This window comes from Cupressus sempervirens, chromosome 3 (genome assembly GCF_028749045.1).
Source record: "Cupressus sempervirens isolate cs-2001-9-10 chromosome 3, ASM2874904v1, whole genome shotgun sequence".
NCBI lineage: Eukaryota > Viridiplantae > Streptophyta > Pinopsida > Cupressales > Cupressaceae > Cupressus > Cupressus sempervirens.
In genome coordinates this window covers 251,108,606-251,134,015 of record NC_143120.1, presented here as the reverse complement: position 1 = coordinate 251,134,015, position 25,410 = coordinate 251,108,606, and the positions used below count along the sequence as shown (strand labels likewise).

The following is a 25,410-nucleotide window of genomic DNA, read 5'->3' as shown; positions in this document are numbered from 1 at the left end:
TTTAACTTTATTCTCACTCATCTACACCTTTACAACCATTATGCATTAGGCAGAAACTATGACGCATTGCGTCTCTTGTTTATTAATACAAAATAGTTATGATGCAACAATTATTTGTATAATATCAATTTTATATACTTCATTCTCTTATATGCATCTTTAATTACTCTTAAATTAAAAACCTATGGGCTACCTTACACCTCCTTTTGGGTGCAAGTGCTAGTTACAATGTTCCGAGCACCCTCTACTCATATCATAAGAGCTCTTAATTTCCTTGCATTAATTCCCAATTGGACCTTATGTACGATTGAGCCTTTCATTCTAGGGTTATTAGGGTTTTGTTTCAAACCTTTTTGTATCGGGATACGAAATTTTATTTCCTTTTGACAGAGGAAGGAAACGGAGCAACTTTACCAGAAGCGGCGGAGCTGCTGTAGTACTCCAGCGTGTGGAGACCGAGAGGCTTTCAACTATTTACAATGGTAAGCTTTCAATCTGCTATGTAATCCTGTTTTCCTCTCCGTCCCTTATAGATTTATCTGTTTTCGATTGATGCTTTTCTACTTATATTTTTGGAAATGAAAAACTACATTACTGTGCGCTAATATAAAAATATGGAGTAAGGCGGTTTCGATCCTGTGTGGATTTTGGGGTGTTTGTATTGTCAGTTGTAGACTCCATTTTATTACAGGAGTTTAGCTGAATGTTTTCGTAATATGCAGTATTATTGTATTATTGACGAGCTTCTGTTTCAAAGTCGCCACATTTGGGACTAGTTTGCCAGATTCTTTCAGCCACACCCATCCTTTTACATCCTCTCCTAAAATTCTGACGACCCGTGTCAAGACGTAGACTATTGGTCTGTGTGTGGAAATCTTGCTCTTATATTGTAGCTTGGACATTGCCACTTGTCATCTTTATATCTACTTTTTTGTATGGCAGATCGATATATTCCTCCTTATCTTCGCTATCTGTATGCTAGCTGTTTGAATATTGATAGTTGAGAAGTCAAGCGAAGCACAGGATGGCGAGACACTTCAATCGAACCTCGTGTTCGAAGACTGCAGTGGATTTATTTTCCGTTGAAAATGGAAATCGCCAGTTTTCGCTTCTTTCCAAGGGATTGGCACTCGTTATTATTTATTCTCCCATCATAAGTGGTATTAGGAATAGGCACGTAAAGCAATTTTGTCAGAAGATTTTCAGCTTTGACGAAATCTCATGAAGTTCACTGCACACAGGGTATTGTCTGCTGCTTGATAATTATCAAAGCAGCTGTAAAATGTATTATAAAGCCTAATTTAGGCTGTTGTATCAGTCCCAAGCAAAGTCATTGTATTCTTTGAGTAGACCACCTTTTTAGATTTAGGTATCTATACTTAAGTTGGACCAACAGAAAACGTTCAAAGACGATCTCCTTGGCAAAGTTAACTGATTAAGTAGATTAGGGTGGTGGTACCAGCCTTGAGAAAAGCTGAGGCTTAGAAATGCCAAAATATTCTTTGAAACAGTAAAGTTGGGTGTTTGTGGCATTCTTGAGGAAATCCGAGGCATAGAAAAATAGAGGTGTTTTTTGAACCAGTAAAGGAGGATGGTTGTAGCAATATTGAGAAAAACTGAGGTTTTGCCAGTAAACTTAGTTATGACATTCTTCAGAAAATTGGAGGCATAGAAAAATAGAGGTACGAGCCAGTAAAGTAGGATGGTTGAGAAAGCTGAGGTTTTTCCTGAAGCAGTAAATTAGGATAGTTGTAGCAGTCTTGAGAAAAGTTGAAGTGTTCTTTGAGTCATCCAATTACATAGGTTAAGGTGCCCATCCTACTGTCAATTTTGTATGATCAGAGTTGAGACAAAGCTGAAATATCAGGTACAACAATGGACACAAAGAATTACCCTAGAAAACCTTCCAAGTTGAGGGAGAAAACCCAACCACCAATATATCACTTACATATTTAATGAAAGAGTTGAAGAGTACTTTATAATTTTACCCAAACACTAGGTTAAACTGAAGTGATGACAATAAGACTTATCAATGTACAAACAATAATAAATTCTCAAATAAAATCAATTTGTAATATGAATGCGAATTTCTCCTTGAAGTGTAAACTCATCTTGCCCCATCATTGTGTTAACGTTAAAAAGTGAAACCTCTTTGTTGTCTTGATGTTACAGAGTGTGATTTTATGTGAACTCCTACCATGATGCTACAAAGTTAGTCATTTAATTTGAATTTAGGATTGACCCTTCATTGTCTTGATGTTATATAGTGAGATGACTTTATGTGAACTTTGTCGTGATGCTACAATGCTATTTATTTAGTTTGAATTCAGGAGGGAAAGATGACACTGCTGCTATAACATCGACCCTCCCTCTTAGCTAGGGAGGTATCTTTGTAGAAATTAATTTCACGGAGTCTCCCAACATGGCACCTGCAACAATTACACCCACTTGTGAAAAAATATTTATCACAAAATCTCCCAATGTGATAATGTCATGGAGTCACTCAACATGACACCCATAATGAATACAACCATTTGTGGACAAGAGTTTTTGATAGAATCTCTCAATGTGATGATGTCATGGATGTCAGTTAACATGTCACCTACAATGGCTACAATCATTCGTGTAAAATAATTTATCATGGAATCTTTCAACGTGATAATGTCATGGAGTCGCTTAAAATGACACCCACAATGGTGACAACCATTTGTGGAAAAGTTTATCACGAAATCTCTCAATCTAATAATGTAATGGAGTCGTTCAACATGACACCTTTAATGGCTACAACCATTTGTTGAAAAGAGTTTATCACAAAATTTCTCAACGTGATAATGTTATGGAGTCACTCAACTTGATGTCCAACATGGCTACTCCTTGTTGGAAGATTGGTTTAATGATGATATGTTACATTCATGACTGAGTTTGTCATTGATGTCAACATAGCATGTTTGATGTCTCCTGTGCTATCTAATAGAAGAACAACGAAAAGATCAAGTTGGTACGGATGGCTAGTTGAACATGATAACCACTCGAGGTTATGGGAGATACCTGTGAGTATCTGGTATATGCAATTAACGTCGGAAGCTGAAAGGATAAGTCTAGAAGAAGTTATGTAAGTTTTGGTGATGTTTGTTCTGACATAGAGGTTACAGAGGCATGTTCTGGTAAACTTGTTATATCTCTTAGTAGATTTTGATATCTTGAGGATCAAGGTTAAGGACATGGAGAAGACATGTTGAGGATGACGTGGCTAAGCTTACTCGTCATAATATTATGTGTACGAAAAGTTATTCAAGTTGCAAGGCGGAAAATATGTGTGATCGCTAAGCGTAACGTGTTCTTAATGTGGTCCTATAATAATTAATTGAGAGGGACTAACAACCGGCTTAAGGAATTGTTTTATGGACTTGGTATAAATGAAGGATATTTTCCTTTATCATGGGAAGGATAGATGAGAAGTGTGAATGTTTGGAAAGCAGTAGAGAGTGTGGAATGCGAAGTTAAGCAAAGCAGTGTGTAAGTGAAGGAAACTTCATTGCCGAGGTTTTGCTGAGTGATTCGAGGTTTGGTATTTGGATCCGAGGTTCGTGCCCTAGCCTACAAGGTTTGACAGTGATTGGTTTGGTTGATAGGACAAAGGAAAGAACAAGCAAGTGAGACAAATAATAGTAAATTACTTGTTTGAGTAGTGAGCTTTTCTTGTAGTTGAAATTGCATGTTTGGGAAGTGGGCTCTTCTTGCATACATTGTACCACAACTCCTAATAAGGTCGGAATCTTCTAACAGGGATTCAAAGTCTCCTAACAGGGACTCACTGTACTAAATGTCGTAATAGACTCCTAACAAGGTCCATCCTCTAACAAGGAATATTTATATTAGAACATTATCTTGTGGGCATCATTCCCACTGGGGTTTTCTGTCTGATCAAGGGTTTCTCTAGTCAATATATCTGGTGTAATTGTTTATGTGCATCTTTGTATGGTTGCTATTTACTTTGTTTAAATGGTTAAGTCTAAAAAAGGGATAAGTGTTTTAATTGTTGGATAACTGATTTGCCACCCCCTCTCAGTTATCTTGGTAGACTATTGTTTCCAACAATTGGTATCAGAGCATCAGGGCCTTGAAGAAAAAGTTTAACAGCTTTGGGAGATCCATGGCGAACATGTTCAAGAAAGATAGTCCGAAGTTCGATGGAACAAACTATGACAGTTGGAAAGAAAAGATGAAGATACATTTGTTGTGTATGTGTTTGGGTTATTGGATCTTGACAAAAACAACGAAGACAAAAATTGAAGAAAAGGATTTGGAAAATTGCACCCAGGCAAAAAGAGATCTTTTCATGTGTGACATGAGCTATAGAGAAGCACTATTAATTGCACTTCCTGAAATTGAGTACAATCAGGTAAAAACACTTGTTACTTCACATTTGATTTGGAGAGCTTTGGAAAATAGTTTTGAAGGTGATGAACACTCTAAGAAGTTGAGGCTACAAAATTGGATTTGTGCGTTTCAAGATGCTAAGATGATGGAAGATGAATCCGTAAGAACATATATAGGTAGGATATCAGAAATTACTGTAGGTATTAAAGCTCAAGGAGGAACCAAAGACGATGATGAAGTTATATGGAAGATATTGAAGACTTTAACGCCACCATTCAAGTCAGCAGTTCAGATGATACAGTTGTTGATATCATTTACCAAAGATTTCACAAAGGAGACATTGCTTGGAAGACTTGAAGCAGTGGAGAATGAACTTAGACAATCCGGAGAATTGACCAGAATAGAGACAACTTTCAGTGCCTTAAGTATTCAACTTAACATATCAAGGAGCACAAGTGCTAGAGGAGGTTTTGCTAGCAACAACAGATCTGAAGAAGACATAAAGATTGATGAAGCAGTAGCCCTTCTGTTAAGAAGAGAAAAAGGAGGTAAGAAAATGTTTAAATGTTGGACTTGTGATGAATATGGTCATTATGCATCTAAGTGTCCTAAAAGGGAGAAAAAGTATAAGGGAAATCATAAGTCTAGAAAATATAGAGATTGTTTGTATGCAAATGAAGATTATAATTCTGATGAACAAGCACTAAGTGCTAGTGATGATGAAATTGGATTTGTGGCAATTAAAGAAGAAATTCTAGAGAAGGTACCTTTGTTCTCATAGGTTGAGAAGAAATCTAATTGGATAATTGGAAGTGGTTGTTCACATCATATGATTGGTGACATGAACAAGTTTGTTGACTTCAAAAGTCAGGATGGAGGAATTGTCAGAGTTGGAAACAATGTGGTATGTCAAGTAAAAGGTATTGGATCTATAACTCTTGATGGTAAAACTAGCACTGAGGATGTATACTTTGTTGATGTTTTAAAGCACAATCTTTTAAGTGTTGGACAACTGGTAGACAAAGGTTATTAGTTGCAATTCATGGAAAAGACATGCACAATCAGAGATAAAGATGGAAAGGTAATTGGAAAAGGAACTAGATCTAGAGGTAATGTATTTCAGTTGAATCCTACTGAAATGACATGTTTGGTTGCAAAGATAGATGATAGTTGGTTATGGCATAAGAGATTCTGTCATATAAACTTTGATAGTATTGTAAGAACAAGTAGAATGTTTGTTGTTAGAGATTTGCCAAAGATTGTAAAGCCTACTAACACAATTTGCAAGGAGTGTGTTTTGGCAAAGCATAATAGAACTTTTTTTCCGAGCAAGAAGTTTACCACTACAGCGAAGTTTGAGATTGTACACATAGATCTCAGCGGTCCTACAAAGACTAGAGGATTCTATGGTGAAAGGTATTTTATGATTCTAGTTGATGATTTTTCTAGAATGATGTGGATTGCATTCCTTAGAGAGAAATCTAAGGGATTTGACAAGTTCAAGATATTCAAGAATAGAGTTGAGAATGAATCTGGTATGAAGATTAAATGTTTAAGATCAGATAGAGGAGGAGAATTTACTTCAAATGAGTTTAACATGTTTTGTCAAGAAAATGGAATTAAAAGACAACTATCAGCTCCGAGAACCCCTAAACAGAATGGCGTTGTAGAGAGAAGGAACAAGTCTATTACAGAAGTTGCAAGAGTTATGTTAGCAAAGAATGATGTATCCAAGATATTTTGGAGAGAAGCTGTGAATACAACAGTTTACACTATGAACAGAGTACAAATTAGGAAGGACACAAACAAGACACCCTATGAACTGTGGTTTGGTCACTCATCTATAGTTAAGTACTTTAGAATATTTGGAAGTAAGTGTTACATAAAGAGAGATGATGATATTGGTAAGTTTGATGCTAGAAGTGATGAAGGTATGTTTCTTGGTCATTCATTGAAAAGCAAGGCTTATAGATGTTAAAATCAGAGAACTAAGACTATCATGGAAAGTGCAAATGTAAGAATTGATGAGAAGTTCAGAATACGAGAGAGAATAGTTGATTACAATTCGGATGATGATGTTACTAAGCCAAGGAATGATGAGACATTTCTTGAGACTAACAATGATTTGCAGAATGAAGGAGAGCCAAGTTAGGGACAAAGTTCAGAACCTTCAGTAGAACCAAGAGTTGAGATAGCAACTCCTACTTCAGGAAAGAACATGATAAAGAATCACCCATCCGAACAGATCATCGGAAGCAGAGACAAAGGTGTGATGACAAGAAGTAGAGTGAATGAAGAACTATGTTTGATATCTCAAGTTGAACTGAAGAATGCAGATGAAGCATGTAAAGATGACTACTGGAAATAAGCTATGAAAGATAGAAAAATAATGGAACATGGGAATTGGTCCCTAAACCAGTAGACAAGAATGTGATAGGAACCAAATGGGTATTCAAGAACAAGATGAATAAACAAGGAGAAGCTATAAGAAACAAAGCAAGATTGGTATGTAAAGGTTACTCACAGCAAGAAGGAATACACTATGAGGAGACTTATGCTCCAGTGGCTAGAATAGAAGCAGTAAGACTATTTTTAGTTTATGTAGCACAGGAGAAATTCAAAGTATATCAGATGGATGTCAAGTTAGCATTTCTAAATGGAGAACATGAAGAGGAGGTATACATTGAGCAGCTTGAAGGATATCCTTTGACAGACGACAAGGACATGGTATGCAAACCGAGGAAAGCATTATATGGATTGAAGCAAGCACCCAGAACTTGGTATGCAAGGTTAGACAAGCATTTGACAAAGCTCAAATATAGCAAAGGTATGACAAATAGCAATCCGTATTGGAAAGAAACTAATGATGGTTTGATGATTTTGGTAATATTTGTTGATGACATTATATTTGGAGGTAATGATGAAGAAAGCAAAAAGTTTGCAGAAGAAATGAAGAAAGCATTTGAAATGAGTATGATAGGAGAAATGAAATATTTCCTAGGATTGCAGATAGTATACAATAAAGAAGGAATATTTATTTCTTAGACTAAGTACTTAAAGGACTTACTAAAAAGGTTTGGTTTGGAAACATGTAAACCTGTTGGAACACCTATGGTAACTGGACACAAGTTATCTACAAAGGATGAGATACCTACTGTTGAGTAGAAGAAGTATAGATCTATGATTGTAGGTTTGCAATATCTGACTCACACAAGGTTGGATATAGCAAATGCAGTTGGAATTGTTGCAAGATTCAAAGCTGATCCCAGAGAAGCACACTATGCGGTAGTGAAAAGGATATTTAGATATCTGAAAGGAACTTTAGACTTTGGATTATGGTATGACAGATCTAATGATTTTACTTGAAGTGCTTATATTGATGCAGATTGGGCAGGCAGTATGGATGATAGAAAGAGCATCGGTGGAGGAGCTTTCTTTCTTGGAGGAAGATTGGTTTCTTAGTTAAGTAAGAAGCAAGATTGTACATCTCAAAGTACAGTAGAAGTAGAGTATGTTGTAATAGCAAATAATTGCAATCAAGTTATTTGGATGAAGCAGATGCTGAAGGATATAAGGATAGAAATCAATGAACCTTTTGTTATACATTGTGACAACACAAGCACGGTAAATATGTCTAAGAATCTAGTGTTGCATTTGAAGACTAAGCACATTTCTATTAAGTATCATATGTTGAGAGAAAAAGTTTCAAAAAAAGAAATCAGATTGGAGTATGTAAGCACAAAAGAGCAAATTGTAGATATATTCACTAAGCCTTTCCCAAAGAGACTTTTGAGTATTTGCGAGGTATGCTTGGGGTTATGCCCCTTCCTACCTCAGAATAAAAGATGCAAGAATGCATCAATCCAGGATAATAAAGCACCATTGTTTGTCTGGATTGAATGCTAATGTTTCCTGTCTGGGGGAGTATCTATGATCCTATATGGGAGAGTATCTATGATGGACAGAGTCATCTAGGACTCTTAATTGATATTGTTGTAAACAGTGTCTTCTGACACTTGAGCTGAATAAGTATCAATTGATTGCAGAGTTTGATGCAGAGATATTGGTTGCAGAAACCTTTGACATTGATGTCAATGGGGGAGAAGTATTGCATGAAAAAACATTATGCTAAAAAGGAGAAGTTTGGCATTATGCTGAGGAAGATGTTCGACACAAGTACAGTATGAGGAATAACAATTTGGCACAAAGCACATTGAAGTACATCAATGGGGGAGTATGATTGATCAAGAGGATTTGAAGACTGACAGTCTTTTGTTGGTATTCTTGGAACTAGATGTTTTTCATCAATGTTGCCATCAATGCCAAAGGGGTAGATTGTTGGAAGATTGGTTTAGTGATGATATGTTACATTCATGACTGAGTTTGTCATTGATGTCAACATGCATGTTTGATATCTTCTATGGTATTTGATAGAAGAACAACAGAAAGATCAAGTTGGTATGGATGACTAGCTGAGCATGATAACCACCTTAGGTTATGGGAGATACCTTTGAGTATCTGGCATATGCATTTAATGTCGAAAGCAGAAAGGATAACTCTAGAAGAAGTTATGTAAGTTTTGGTGATATCTGTTTTGAGATAGAGTTTACAAAGGCATGTTCTGGAAAACTTGTTATATCTCTTAGCAGAGTTGATATCTTGAGGATCAAGGTTAAGGACATGGAGAAGACATGTTGAGGATGACGTGGCTAAGCTCGCTCGTCATAATATTATGTGTATGGAAAAGGCGAAAGATTTGTGTTATTGCTAAGCGTAACGTGTTCTAAATGTGGTCCTATAATAATTAATTGAGAAGGACTAATAGCTGACTTAAGGACTTGTTTTATGGACTTGGTATAAAGGAAGGATATTTTCCTTTATCATGGGAAGGATAGATGAGAAGTGTGAATGTTCGGGAAGCAGCAAAGAGTGTGGAATGCGAATTTAAGTAGAGCAGTGCATAAGTGAAGGAAACTTCATTACTGAGGTTTTGTTGAGTGATCCGAGGTTTGGTATTTGGATCTGAGGTTCTTGACCTGGTCCACAAGGTCTGACAGTGATTGGTCCGGTTGACAGGATAGAGGAAAGAACAAGCAAGAAAGAAAAATAACAATAAGTTACTTGTTTGAGCAGTGAGCTCTTCTTGTAGTTGAAATTGCATGTTTGGGCAGTGGGCTCTTCTTGCATACATTGTACCACAAGTCTTAGGGAATCTCCTACAGGGATTCAAAGTCTCCTAACAGGGACTCATTGTACTAAATGTTGTAATAGGCTCCTAACAAGGTCCATCTTCTAACAAGGAATATTTATATGAGTACATCATCTTGTGGGCATCATTCCCACCGGGGTTTTCCCTTTGATCAAGGGTTTCCCTAGTCAACATATCTGGTGTAATTTTTTATGTACATCTTTGTATGGTTGCTATTTACTTTGGTTAAATGGCTAAGTCTAAAAAAGGGATAAGTGTTTTAATTGTTGAATAATTGATTCACCCCCCCAGTTATCTTGGTAGACTATTGTTTCTAACACTCCTATGGGTGGAAAGAAGCATGTGTATAAGTACTCATCGTGGAGTCACTCAAGGCCATGTCATCATGGAGCTACTCCCATGAGTTGAAAGAGCAACATCTTTGTTTTAGAGGTGGAATAGGGCTTTTAACTTCAAAACTCCCTCTTAGCTAGAGAGATCTTCAATATGTCATCACATGACAAGTACACTTAGCTGCGACCAAAAAGAATGTCAACTAAATCTCATCACATAGTTTCTCAATATAAGATTGTTATCTCCACATAACGCCATTCACCGTAGCTACTCCTAGATGGTGAAACATTAAACAAAAAACTAAGTCATGGAGTCTCACACATGATTTCCACCATGGCTACTCCTAGAGGGTGGATCCACCATAGCTACTCCCAGAGGATGGAACAAGGGCTTTCACCTCAAACTTTTATCACAAAGAAGAACTCATTAACAAGGGATTTCACCTTAAATTTCTTAGAACTCGTTATCAAGAGATTTTGCCTCAAATTTCTCTTACAGAGCGGAACTCATTAACAAGGGATTGCACCTTGAACTTTTCTCACAAAGGAAAACTCATTAACACAAGATTGCGCCTCGAACTTCTCTTATTGAGAACTCATTAGCAATATCCATAGAATTATTGAAGTTGAGACTCTCTTGGCAAGAGCACCATTCTTCACAATACCAAGCTTCTTAGAAGTAAGAAAACTTCACTCCAGGAAGTGGTTTGGTGAGAATGTTTGCAGTTTGCTCCTCTGTAGAGATGTACTTGAGCTCGATGCTTTCCTTTGTACCATATCTCCCAAGTATTGTTATTTTATCTCTGCATGTTTGGTTATTATGGAAATTTGGATTAATTGAAAGATTCACATGGCTTTGGTTATCACAAAGAACTATTTTAGGTTCCAAGGGTTGCCCAAACAATTTTGCAAGCAATTTGCAAAGCCACACACATCTTCTCTTGCAGCAATACTTACTGCAATATATTTTGCTTGAGTTGTACTTTGTGCAACACATGATTGTTTTCTACTACACCAAGAAATCATAATTGAACCTAGGTTGAAATAACATCTTGAGGTGCTCTTCTTGTCACACACACAACCTGCCTACTCTAAATTAGATAACCTCTAAAAGTTCAGCTTTACAAGATGAGAATATTTCAAACCATATCCCACTATACCACAAACATATCTCAATATGTGTTTAGCTGTTGGAAGGTGAATCTGTCTTGGTTCACACATAAATTGATTGAAAGTGTTAATAGCATAACCCATATCATGCCTTGTATTAACCAACTACACTAAAGAACCAATTAACTGCCTATACATAGAAGGATGAACTAAATTTGAAATGGCTACAACCTCATAACTTCGTTAGATTAGCTTCCATTGGAGTCACCATAGATTTATAGTATCACATAGCAAATCTTTTCAAAATATCAATAAGCATATTTCCCTTGACGCAATATAATTTCATTTGGTCTTTTGCCATACCTCAAACCCAAGGAAATAATGCAAGAGAACAAGATTGTTCTTATCAATTTCAAAAGCTATTCCTTACAACTAATTATGAGATCATCATCACTAGTCAAAAACAAATTGTCAACTTAAAGCACTAAGATCAACACATTGTCATCAATTACCTTGAAATATAAATTTTAATCAACATTATTCTATAGAAAGCCCAATGTCGAAAGGTAATGATCAAGTCTCTCATACCAAGCACAAGAGCTTGATTAAGGCTGTATAAGTCCTATTGCAGCCTGTGCACATGTGACTGCTTATCGTGAATCGCAAAGCCTTTTGGCTGTTCGATGTATACTTCCTCTTCAATTATGCCATTCAAAAAGGTTGTTTTCATGTTCATTTGATGAAGTCTCCAACCCTTAAGTACTGCAACAACTATGATGGTTATGACAAAAGTGTAACATGCTACAGGTGCAAAAGTCTTTTCATAGTCACTGCATTCTTTTTGTGAAAATCCTCTAGCTACAAATCTAGCTTTATATTTTTCTACGCTCATTAGTTGCATTTGTCAGTTTGAACAGCCACTTAGAAGAAACAATAGATTTACCCTTGGGCCTAGGAATAATGCCCCACACATCATTTTTGATAGTGGATTGATACTCCTCCATTATGATATCCTTCCACACTTTCTGATTTGAAGCCTTTTCAAAACTAGAAGGATCATATGTGATAATGTGACTCATCAAAGCCTTGCAAACTTATGAGGTCTTTTACTCTCTCTGAAATTGCCATGAGGGGCGGCACATTTTTTAGCCTCTTCCATAGTATGCTTGACCCACAATGGTCTTTTCTTATCAACTGAAATATTGTTTGGACCAACAGATTTATCTAAATCTAGATGGATTAACATGATCAATAGTCTTCTGAATGTATACCCTCTCGTTAAACCCCAGAAGGTGAATCTAGGTCAGCCATATCTATGTCTCGAGAAGGTGCAAAGTCTTTTCTAACAATTTTGTACTAGACTTTTTGATCTCTCACAAGCTACATCTTCATCAAAAGGGACATACCTATTGAATTCAATTTGCTTTTGACCTGGAATATAAATTATGTATGTTTTTGATGGTTCACTATAACCAACAAACACATCTTTCTTTTTTAAAGGTTCTAGCTTGGTTCTTTTCTCTTCTAGATTAGGATTGTAAAGAGGACATTCAAAAATTCCGAGATGACTAATATTTGGTTTGGTGCTTGAGAATGCTTTTGGAGTCATATTGTCTAGGATTTGATGAGGACTATGATTTTGAATATATATCATTGTCCTACAAGCTTCTGCCCATATTAGTGCTTGAAGAGTTTGATCATGGATTAGAGCCTTCACTGCCTAAACAATAAGATAATAAGGGACACAAAACCCTCTCTTTATCCAAGCTTAAACACAATTTTTTTGAAATATTCCAGAAATATATTCTCCCCCATTAATATATTTTAGAAGCTTTATCCTTTTGTTAGATAATTTTTCAACAAGAGCTTTAAATTCATTAAATTTGGATATCACTTCCTAAGATTCTTTAGACTTAATAAATCTAAGACTTACAAGAGAAGTCATCAATGAAAGTAACATAATTCCAAACATTGCCAAGGGAAGCAGCAAACATAGGACTACATAAATAAGATTGAATCAACTCTAGGATATCCTTTGCTCAACTTTTACTACTATGAAAAGTACTTTTAGTGTTCGTACCTAGAGAACACTCTTTGTAGACACCCTCATGATCTTTTTGTTCAACTTTGGAAGACCAACTACCATCTTCTCCATTGAAGACAAAGTTCTGAAATTTAGTTGACCAAATCTTTAATACCACCACTCACTTGAACTTGTGGAAACATTAGCTAATGCTTGGGCAAGACAAGTTGAAAGCTGAAATTGCATAGTAACATGGGGACTTGTCCCCCCTCCCCCTCCTCTTTTGCCCCACGCATCGGGGACTTGGATGCACCAGGGACATGGGGACTCTGTTCCCCTATCCCCAGCAAAGCCACTAGATTCCACCACCTCTTTAGAGGTTGGGGGGACACCCCAATGTTAACAATTTGTTGATTTGACTATTTATGTTCAATGTTTGATTTTTCAATTCAATGCAATTTTCAAATATTTACTCTTTTACATCTTTATATCTTATATTGCAATACATCTTTTCATAACTAGCATTTTAAGTGCCATATGTATAGTATATACAACCCCCCGGTCTCCTGCAGCCGTTCCCTGTTATCCCCAAATTAAGGCCCCTCTGCCCCTCATCCCGGAAACTTGTCCCCCTCTTCCCTCGTCCTCCAGTTCGGTGTAACTATGTTTGAAAGTTAGTGTTCTTTGTCAATGCAAGAACTTTTCCTTCATCAAAAGCAACATGATAACCCTTCAAAGATATCAGATTTTCACAATCCATCATAATTAGTATCATTAGTTTTTGGATTTGATTGTGTGTGTCTTTCTATGATCCACCATCAGGATGGAGGACATACGCAATTGATGTGTCACAAAGTGTAATCCGAAATGTCGATGCTAAAAAAGACATACACAATTGAAGCTAGAAGCTTATGATATTAATAATGATAACCCTTGTCTTTCAATGCCGAAATAGTACTCCGATTCCTCTAAATATAGGGAAAAAAAATCACCTAGATGAAGAGGAATTCTGCCAATTGAAAGGAAGTAGAACCAACACCCCTCGTTAAATAACATGCATCATCACCAATCATAACCAATATTGTGATGAGAAGCTGCACTATCAATAAGCCATGTTTCACTGTTATACATTTCTAGAAAGTGCAGAAATAAATAAGAACCCTTTAGAATTTTCTCTTGATTCCTTTTGTGGAGAAGAGTTTTCAACATTGTTGCAGCCATGCGGCACTGGGGTCTTGACGTACAATCTCTCTAGCAAAATGCCTGTATTTGTCACATTTTAAGTGTTGGATTGTAGAAAAATCCTATTTTTTCTTAGAATTAAAACCTGACTCAAAATTCTTATCTATGAATCTTTTGAAATTACCTTTCTTTCCTTTCCTCACAGAAAGTTTGAGTAGCAAATACATAATCATCTTCATGATGAGTTTTCCATCCATTGCATCTAGCCTCTATTCTACATTCTTCCTGAATGCAATCAACTCTTAACACATCAAACTTAGGAAGATCATCTCTCCCGCTGATTCCTTGAATGAAGGATTCTCAATAGCGGGAAGTCCATTCATGGCTAACATGACCAAATCTTTATCTGCAAATGATTCTTCAATTGTGTTGAGATGATCCTTTTCATGAAGTATGAAACAATTGATTCTCCTCTAGCAATTTTGACATGCAGAAGTTGATGTCTTAGGGCCAGAGCTCTTACTGGTGGTGTTGAATTCAAGTCCTTCAAAGTCTGAAACATCTCTTTGGTTGAATTCAACTTTGATACAATGGGAACCAGATGATCGTTAACCGAATCAATCAGAGTCTTCTTTGCCATGATTTTTTCCTTTTTCCTTTGAGCTTTCTCAGCTTCTTCAGATAGTTCTTCTACATCAACATTCACACAGTCAAGGTGATTCTCTTCAAGTGCAATCAGAATTCTGAACTTCCATGAAGAGAAATTTAAAGAATCCAATCTGTATTCAACTTTCAAACGACTGCTCACCATTGAAAAGAGCTGAAACAAACAATCAGAAAGTAGAGCAAAGAGAAAAATATAACTTAATACTTCTGGTTCTGGATTGTTTTCTTAGACTGGCATTAATCCTGTGTTTAATTTTCAAACCTAGAATAATAATTTGCAACAAATGAAATAAAAAACTCAAAAATAACAGATAACACTAAAGAGTTATTCCTGGGAGAATCCCTCATCTTAAGGGAAACAATGTAGTCCGCAAAAAGATAGTGCCTTTATTTAGAATCTCAAAATCAATTGCAAGATTGCTGCTTATGATTGAATCCTATAGAACCAATCAATCAATAAGCCTGAATATTCAGATTTCTACACTTCTGATATATATCCAAAAAGCCATACAAAGTGCTTATAAAATGTCTTTTACAAATTGCTAGATGATCAAGAACAATCGGTCGCAATACACATGGAACAAAAAAACATTTATCATGGCATCTGCACTTTACTTCACGATAATACAAAGGAACAAAGTAGAATATGATATACCAATTGTCTTTCAATCAATACCGTAAGAGAGTAATGGCCGATACACAAAGGAGTCTCCATGAAGACTAAACAAAAACAGCAGTTACATAACCAAACCAAACGACATCTTCAATGAATGAATTGACATATCCATTAAGAGGATAGACAATGAAAATATATGCACCAACGATGACATGAGGAAATCATCAACGACTTCAAATAACCAACAGTAACCAAGCACATTCACGATGCCATAACAGTAGACACTTGATGTAAGACTTACAACATGGAGGATGACATATTCCTGGATCCAAGTCAGCGATTGTATGGTGCCAAGTGATGCAAGTACGAAGAAGCACAAGCATCTGGAGGTAACAGAATATAGATAGAAATAGTCAATGAAAATATATGAACCAACGATGACATGAGGAAATCGTCGACTTCAAATAACCAACAGTAACCAAGCACATGCATGATGCCGTAACAGTAGACACTTGATGCAAGACTGCCAACATGGGGGATGACATATTCCTGGACCCAAGTCAGTGATTGTATGGTGCCAAGTGATGCAAATAATGAAGAAGCACGAGCACCTGGAGGTAACAGAATATAGATAGAACTTCGCTTAACATAACAAAGCAAAATATGTAGATAAAGGAACTGTTGCTGCTTGGGCTAGAGAGAATATAAAACACTGCAAACTGGGAACGTCTGAACCAGGATTAAGGAAGAGCCTCTACCTGAAGGGGATCAATGATAGGATCAGAACGTCTCTGCATTTGCATAGCAAAACAGAGGACAATAGCAGCACCTTCCATAATCACACATAGACTAATCAAAAACTCTTTCAAGTGAAATTCAAATATTAATATCTTTCTTGCAGCTATAAACTTCAACACACAGTTGGCTCCAATGTTTGACCCAACAAATCCTGCAAGGAACTTTTGAAGTTACACTGCTTCTCGAGCTGCTACACATGCTGCAATGTATTCAGCTTCTTCACTGCTTTGGGCTACAGATATCTGTTTCCTGCTACACCAAGAAATCATGACAGAACTCCCTTTGAAACTTGCCTCAACGACCAGTTATGAAATACTCCAGAGGTGTTTTATCAAAGATGTCAAACAATATAAAAATCCATGGAACCCTGATGGCTAGGAACTAATCCCTATTCTGTGTTCTAGTCGCTAGTTGTTTTGTCGACACATATGTTGCCCTACACCCATTGCATCCAACAACACTAAAGTTGTACTAAAGAATCTATATAAGACCATTACTAGAACCACTGATATCTTAGGTTATTTTTTAAATCTCAGGTTCCTGCTGTATGTGCAGCCCGTTGTTCTAGAACCTTAGTTAATGGTCATGTAGGCTTTCTTTTTAGAGTAAAAACATACATCTGGGTTACGTTTTAGGATCCCTAAACCTGCTTTGGTCAAATCTCATTTCTCTATCAAAACTGAACTTTTTTCAAAAACTAAAAATACCCTTTTATAGATTTCAGCATCAATATCATCATTAGATAAATTTCAGTGTTTTTATTAGTTATAATTTGTTATAATTTAAAAATATTTTAAGTAAGTTTTTTTAAACATTTGAAGTAAAAATACCTTAGATAAATTTCAGTGTTTTTATTAGTTATAATTTGTTATAATTTAAAAATATTTTAAGTAAGTTTTTTTAAACATTTGAGAAGATGCTCACTCAAAAAAAGAAGAAGTAAATCATATCAATTTTTTTTTAAATTTATACTTATCTCTAGAGGAGAGAGTCATCTTCAAGAATATGCAAAATTTTTTTTTTCAAGAAGGTATATATTTGATAGGGAAGTTTTGACATGAGGTAAAATCTTCAGGTTTCTGATAAGGTCGAACTTGAGTACTTATAGCAAAGAAAATATACATCAAAAACCAAAATTTATTAATTTGGTTCCCTAGCTATACATGTCATCTATAACATATTCTCAAATTAGAGCAAAAAATGATGATTTGCATATACTCATTTGATAGGAACTACACCTTATATCTTTTGCAGTTGAAAAAGAGACTTCAAAACTAAAAAAACTAAATAAATTCTTACTAAATAAAATTAAAAAAATTATAGGCATAAAATTCATGCAATTTGACACATTTCATCAATTTACATCATCTTCAAATTCTAAGTACAAATACCATTTTTATGTCGTTTAAGTTGAACAATTTGCATTCTAGGATCCTTTTTCGTTATAAAAGGTGACACAGGTTTGTGCTTTTACCTTTAGTTTTTCTCAGATAAGTCTATTTCTAGATTACGCTATTATTAGTTATGTAAATCCTATTTGGGAGTTCATTTTTAATCCAATATTCATTCCCTTTTCTCCGTTTAACTCCATTTTTAACAATTTCATGGTATCAAAGTGGGTCTGGTCCTAACTCCCTTACATGAGGTCTCATGATAGGCTCATGATTTTGGAAGCTTTTAATTTTTGAAAAAAAATTGTAATTCTAAAATAATTTAGTGATTTTCTTTTCAGAAATTTCAGAGTATTTTAAAAGCTTCAAAGCTTTTTTGAGCTTGGTAAGGTTTCTTGAATTTTTTTGACCATTATAATAAATACAATAATATTTTAATGTAAGATACTGATGCGTCTGTCTGACTCTGGTTTCAAGCTGGATGTGGGTGCTGATGCACGGTGATCCACGGATGTGTTAGGATGCTGCATGGGTGCTGTCAGGAAGCACGATTCTTTTCTGCGTATGAACGAGGGATGCTTGGGAAAGCATCCAGAGAGAATCAGTAGAGCATCCGGGCAATTCCAAAAGAGCATCTGACTTCCTTTTTTGAGTGCCAGTTACTTAAGTGACTTACTAAAACATGTGTTTAATTGTTTTTTAAATTATATATTTTTCTCCTATTCACCTCAAAACCCTAAAACAGTCCTAAAAGAGGCTATTCATTGCTCATTCTTCTCATTTTGTTTGCAGCTGGGCTCTCTTCTAATTTTTTTTGCATACATAAATTATAGTGTATATATATATATATATAAATTATATATGGACGCACTCAAATGCATCCAAAATTCCGCCAAAAAAATCTGCGCATGAACACCTTGCACCCACACCAGCATCGGTAACTTAAGTTTTATTTATATTATAATAATTATAATAATGTTATAAATTTTTAAATATTATTATAATAATTTCAATTTTTACTGTGCTCCACTTTTTTTGACACATGGGCAAGGGATTTCCAGCTATATTTTCACGTGCGACACACAAAAACTGGTCAACCTTGTTGTTTGTTTGGGCCTGACTATGCCAAGTTTTAGATGTCCATTTTGTCAGTTTTCAGGCCATAAGTCTGTTTTTTTCCTGTAGCACATGTTCACTCATGTTCTCAATTATTGTTGCCCTTTTTTGTTTTTTTAGCTGCTATTTTCAGCTTTAATAAAAGCTTTTACCTGACTATGTCAATTTTTAGATGTCCATTTTGTCAGTTTCCAGGCCATAAGTCTGTTTTTTTCTTGTAGCACATGTTCACCCATGTTCTCAATTATTGTTGCCATTTTTTGTTTTTTAAAAGCACTGCAATTTTGTTTTTCAGTGCATGATTTTTGCGGTGGTCTGCCTGCCATTCTTTTGGGCTGCCTTTGAAACCCTAAATCCATGTTTTTTGATCTTCTGACCCAGGGGTTTCTGTGTGAAAAAAGGGGAAAAAAAATCTGATGGGTTAATTATTTTTTCCTCTTAAAAATTTCTGGGAGGCTTTTTGTAATGTTTTGTCAAAAATTACCTGTGGGTTTTCATAATTTTTTCCCTTGAGAAAGTTTTGTTGAGTTTCATCACTTTTCCTAAAACAAAGTTCTGTATTTCCTCAAAAATGGAGTTCCAATTCTTCGATCCACATTCTTTGATCTGCATCTCTGTTTCTGTTTGGTTTTGATTGATTTTTTTACCTCAAAAATAATGTTTGGTTTTGGTTGATTTTCTGCCTCATAAATTGTTTCCGGTTTCTGTACTTGCAAAGTTTGTGTGAGATGTTATTTCAGGGTTTTTACCTTTTTTCTTCAAAAAATGATACTTTGTGCTCTTCAAATCATAGTGTTTTGCAATTTCTTTTGGGGCGTTGTGCTCATCTGCAATAGTTTGGAAAGTTTTGCAGTTGTTCTCAGAGTGTATCATTGCTTCCAGGGAAGGACAGTCTAGTTATCCAACATTAGTTTGGATGATATTGTGATGATTTTTGGTCATCAGTTTTACAAATTCTGGGAGGAGTCTTGGCAGGCTTTGCTCTCTGTTGCACATCATTTTGAAGAAGGGGATCACTTTCTCTGTTTTTTTTGGCTTCTCTTGGTGATTGACATTCTGCAGTTCCTAGGAGGGTTTCAGTAGCAGTAGAATGTTCTAAAAATTTTTTAACTACATGACATGTATCGTCTTCTGCAGGGTAGTCGCTAGAATGACTATTAAGGGAGGGTATTAGGATATTTTTAAAATCTTAGGTCTTTGCTATATTTAGCCTTGTTTTTCTAGAACCTTAGTTAAAGATCATATAGGTTTTCTTTTAAGTTTTTTCTCAATTAAGTCTTTTTTTAGACTACACTATTATTAGCGTATGTAAACCCTATTTTAAGAGTTCATTATTAATTCAATATTCATTCAGTTTTCTTTGTTAATTCTATTTTAAACTATTTTGTGATACACAGTTTGCAAACAAATAACTGACCCAATTCCTCCTTGTACTTCCAACTCCCACCTTCCTTCAATTGGGTCAACACCACAATCCTCTGAATCCACCCATATAGAAAGTGTTTACTGTCATGGGTAAACAGGTTTAATGCATAACAGAAAAGCAAGAAATGTAACAGAGTTTCATAGAACTGAACTACTGATTCCATTAATGTTCATGACAATACAATATGAGATATAATGTACTTCTGATTCATACCTAATGCCGCTTAGGCGGTGTACATATAGTACTTGAAGCGGTTTGACTCAACCGTCGTGTTCCAACTACCCTTGGTACCAGACTAAACTAATAACTATTGCCGATGGTTTCCAAACTATTCTCGAAGGTTACAATTATTCCCAACAACAGAAATTTGCTGCTAAATGCATGGCGATGATATCAAAATTGGAGGAGTGTTGCCATGACAAGACATTAGCTCGATTAACACTGGCTAATCCTCTCTCAAATAGGCTCCTGTTCTTGCCCTCTTCCTGTGTTACTCTGCATTTGTGCAGACATGAACAGGCCCCAAACTGTCATCCTTTGCCCCCCAAAAGGAATCAAACCAAATCCATTTGAAACCCTAGCTCTGATATCTTGTTAATTTTTTATGATCAGAGTTCAGACAAAGCAGAATTGACAGATACAACAATGGACACAATGAATTATCTTGGGAAAACCCTCCAACGTGAGGGAGAAAAACCCAGCCACAAATATATGACTTATATATCTAATGAAAGAGCAGTAGCCTGATTTACAAATTTGCCCAGACACTAGGCTAAACTGAACTGATGATAATAGCACCTATCAATGTGCAGATGATAATAAATTGTCCTTATATCTCTTAGAAAGAATCAAATAATATCACTCTGTTATATGAATGCGAATTCCTCCTTGAAGTATAAGCTCGTCTTGACCCTTCATTGTCTTAATGTTACAAAGTGAATTTTTTTTGTTGTCTTGACCCTTCATTGACTTGATGTTACAAAGTGAGGCAACTTTACCTGAACTCCCACTGTCATGTGAATTTAGGAGATACAGACAACTCCTGATGCTATAACATTAACACCTACTGCATAGGTCAAGGTGTCTATCTAATTACACAGGTTAATGTGTCTGCGAGGCAAAATGTATTCACTGAAATATTTTGAAAATCTGTCACCTTCCTGTTTACTGACCACAGAAAGTAGCATTTAGCAGTCTTGAGTAAAGCTTTGGTATTTTTCACATGCTAAGATGTCTGTACTAAAAATGTGTCTGGAGGAAAATATCCATTGCAAAGTAGGGTTATGATTGCAGTTATGAGGAAGAGTCAATGTTCTTTTATTTCATTAAGTTCTGTGGGCATATGAACCTGTAAGTATAAATGTGCTTGGAAAACATGCAATACTTATTTTCTTACCTCGTTGGCATCCTTAAGGTTGTATTTCAAAACAGAACACGCCTTTTCTGAACATTTTTGAGTTATTTTAGTCTTGTAAGAACTGAGCCGAAAAAATCAAGATGTTATGCTACCTGATTTCTTTACCATGGAAATAAAACAGCAATCTTGATGTTTGGTGCTCCATCTGGGTGAATTGTTCCTGAAGCAAGATTTGGAAACTCAGAAATCACATAGCCTGCCATGATTATTTTATTATTATATAACATTTGAAAAATTGTTAAGATAGGTGATGTTAAGCTTTCAGTCTACTTTTTTCCAGTTGGTGCATGTGTTAACTCTTAGGTATAAGAGATAAAAGTGTTGTCAGGATGGTCATCTTGCAGTCTAGTTTTGTCCTACACGTGGATTTGTTAAGTATTGGTGTACGATTTGATGTGTATTGTGGGGACGCATGATTCAATGCAGGCTCCAAAGAGAGGGGTGAAGCCTGCAGTAGCTGCCAAGAAGAAGGTGGTGGCCAAGGTGGTCAACCCTTTGTTTGAGAAGCGGCCGAAGCAGTTTGGGATTGGAGGAGCACTGCCACCCAAGAAGGATCTGCACCGATTTGTTAAATGGCCAAAGATAATCCGAATCCAGCGCCAGCGCCGCATTCTCAAGCAGCGCCTCAAGGTCCCCCCTGCTCTCAACCAGTTCACCAAAACCCTTGACAAGAATCTTGGTTTGTGCACTGCTCCTGCCTGTTTCTTCTTTCACGGGACTTATAAATTGTATTATGGTTTTTAATGGGAATGCTACTATGCTTGTCACTGCATTTCTGAAGCAAAACATCTAATGTATGATTATTGTTTTTCTGGAGTCATATTTTTCTGTGAATCTTGCATTGCATGCAACTATTATTCTGATTTACCATTTTCCATTTCTCAATGTAGCATCAAACTTGTTCAAGATGCTCCTGAAATACAGGCCAGAAGACAAAGCTGCCAAAAAGGAGAGGCTTTTGAAAAAGGCTCAGGCAGAGGCAGAAGGAAAACCTATTGAAGTCAAGAAGCCTATTGTTGTCAAATATGGTATCAATCATGTAACTTATCTTATTGAACAGGTATTGCTGGTTCCATGTTATAGGACTTAGCAGTTAATCATTCGATTTTTCTACAAGATCAATTTTAACTTATAGCTGTGAAGTGATGTGACTTTTATATTAAGTAATTCAATTATATATATATCAATGCCTGTATTCACGAGAACAAATATTTGGTTGCATTCAGAGCAAAGCTCAGCTGGTGGTCATTGCACATGATGTTGATCCTATAGAGCTTGTAGTGTGGCTTCCGGCGCTTTGTAGGAAAATGAATGTTCCTTACTGCATTGTCAAGGGGAAAGCACGACTTGGAACTGTATGTGTTATAAAGATAAATTTCTTGACAGTTTCTCTGGAAGTTTGGCTTCTGTTTGATGTGTTAATCTGAAAAATTTATTTTTCTAAGGTTAAGATTACAAACTTTGTGATCATTGTTTACAGATTGTGCACAAGAAAACTGCCACTGCATTATGCTTGACATCTGTGAAGAATGAAGACAAGATGGAATTTAGCAGGATTGTTGAGGCAATAAAGGTGCGCAAGCAATTTGGGAGGATGTGATTTTTTTAGGCAATTAATTAAGTTAGACTGACAACTTGATAAAATGAAAATTGAATCATATACAATTTGATTTGTACTTCTTTTGCAGGCCAACTTCAATGACAAGTTTGATGAGTATCGACGACAATGGGGTGGCGGCATAATGGGCACCAAGTCTCAGGCAAAAACAAAGGCCAAGGAAAAACTCTTGGCAAAGGAAGCAGCGCAAAGGTTAACATAAGATTAACATTTGGAATAGAGTATGGTCATCTGTTCGAACATTGTTTCAGAGGCGTTGAATTATTTTGAATTTTAAGTCTACCTTGAGCTTTTCTAATTGTCAAGGTTTATCTGACTGATGAGCTTTGTACTTAATTACATTTTTTGTATGGATCAATATTAATCTATTTTTCTCTGTTATTAAAGAAACTTGCTTGAGGCTATTATGTTTTCATGTTCGGGCAAAAGATTGTGTTCTTACAGATTTAGGGAAGATTGCTTGAGGATGCTATTTTAGTATTTTTTTTAGATGTTTCACTATTTTTTTTGTAGTTTTTGTAAATAGCAATAATATACATTTATCTGATATTTGTCTTTCCTGATGTCAAAAGGAATGCTGATTTAATGTCTTACGGTGCAACTAGTTTGCATTGAATAATTTCAATTCCTGTCATTGATTTGAAAGGAAAGATCTTTCATAGAAATTTGTTTTTCAACTGCTTAAAAGTTTCATGATTTGCAATGACCATTTTTCATATTCACTCTAGATGCCAAATAATGGCAGATCATTTCATCCTTTACTCTCCATAGATAGTGTCTGAGTGAGATGGCCAGTCTATGATATCATACTCATTTTAGGTGGGCAGTCCAAAACATTATATTTATTTGTTACTTTCAGATGATTACTCCTACCATCATTGAAGCAACTTGTCTGGGTGTGTTGGCCTTTGCTTGAACAGTATCATCACTGCAACCTTTTTTTATCACACATGCCACAAACTGGTCATATCCTTCTCCCTCATATCTGGCACAAGCATTTTCACAAGGCACCTTAATTCTTATTTTACACTCTGCATTCAAGACTCAGGAGTATCGAAGTTGCATTAGATTCTCATCATATGAGCAGCTAAAAACTGTCAGTAGTATTGGGCATCTAAATGTGCAATACAAACATCTTAATAATACCCAATTGATTCATTCTGGAGAATCGGGTCTCAATATCCATTGCTTCTATACCAAACAACTATAACATTTCCATATCATTATCCTTTTATTATGAAATTTGAATGTTCTAATGCACCCAGTTGGTTCATTTGGCAGGCTCCAGAAATCTATCAAGCTGAATGCTTTCTATTGAGATCCATTATAAATTCCCACACCCTTAGATCATTCAATTGCAATGCAATTATGATAGTTCAGAGCATAAATTGTTTCAGTTTTCAGAATTTGGTCCCTAAATCTGTCAATCTGAGGGTTTTTCACAGAAGCTTGCGGCCCACAGCTAGTTTCTGAGGGTTGTTATTTATCTAGTATATAAATGCAAAATAAATTCAGTACAGCCCTATGCCACTAATCTCCTGGCAATTATTCTGTTCCATCCCTTTCATCTAAGTTGTAATAGTCTTCTGTAAACTCTGCAGTATGATTGCTAGATTTGCACTTTTAACAAATTCGTGCAACCTGCAGATTATACAAGTCATGATGTCACTGTGCATATATTTCAAGTTAGAATATTGAAGGGCATATCGTAGGGGTTTTGCAGAAGTATTATTTCAAGCCATCAGATCATTATTTGTACCAATTGTTATTAGATAGTACGATTCTTTCTTGTCTTTAGGAAAACTGCAAATGAAGTCCTCTTTCATGGGCACATGTTCAAGGAGCTCAAAATTGGGTTACCGTTATTTAATTCCTCTGTTTGATGTCAAAACTTAAAGAATAAACTTTGGATCAAATAACCAATTCTCTTTGGATCAAATAACCAATACCCGCAAGATTGACAGGACAAACATAAAGATATTGTGTTGAAACTGGAGCCCAGAAATCAATGAAGATAATAACCAGCAATAAGAAAGAGAAAAACTGAAACAAAGAACACCAGAAATATCTTGCGAAAACCCTTAGAGAATGAAGGGAAAAACCCAGCCACAGAACAAAATATATCT

General features: G+C 35.8%; 1 protein-coding gene across 2 annotated transcripts; it reads left to right on the top strand.

The window, feature by feature from the left end:
- Positions 1–329: 329 nt before the first annotated feature.
- LOC149565810 (large ribosomal subunit protein eL8y) lies at positions 330–23,674 on the top strand. Of its 2 annotated transcripts, XM_089819303.1 has the most exons (6): positions 330–482; positions 22,093–22,345; positions 22,557–22,726; positions 22,893–23,021; positions 23,147–23,239; positions 23,355–23,674. In XM_089819303.1, exons 1-6 carry the CDS (start codon positions 480–482, stop codon positions 23,484–23,486), a joined length of 780 nt encoding a protein of 259 aa, XP_089675429.1. In that variant the 5' UTR covers positions 330–479; the 3' UTR covers positions 23,487–23,674. The 2 variants fall into 2 exon arrangements, with proteins under 2 accessions (XP_089675429.1, XP_089675427.1); XM_089819301.1 differs by lacking the exon at positions 330–482 and having other exon boundaries at positions 22,087–22,345.
- The last annotated feature ends 1,736 nt before the right edge of the window (positions 23,675–25,410 follow it).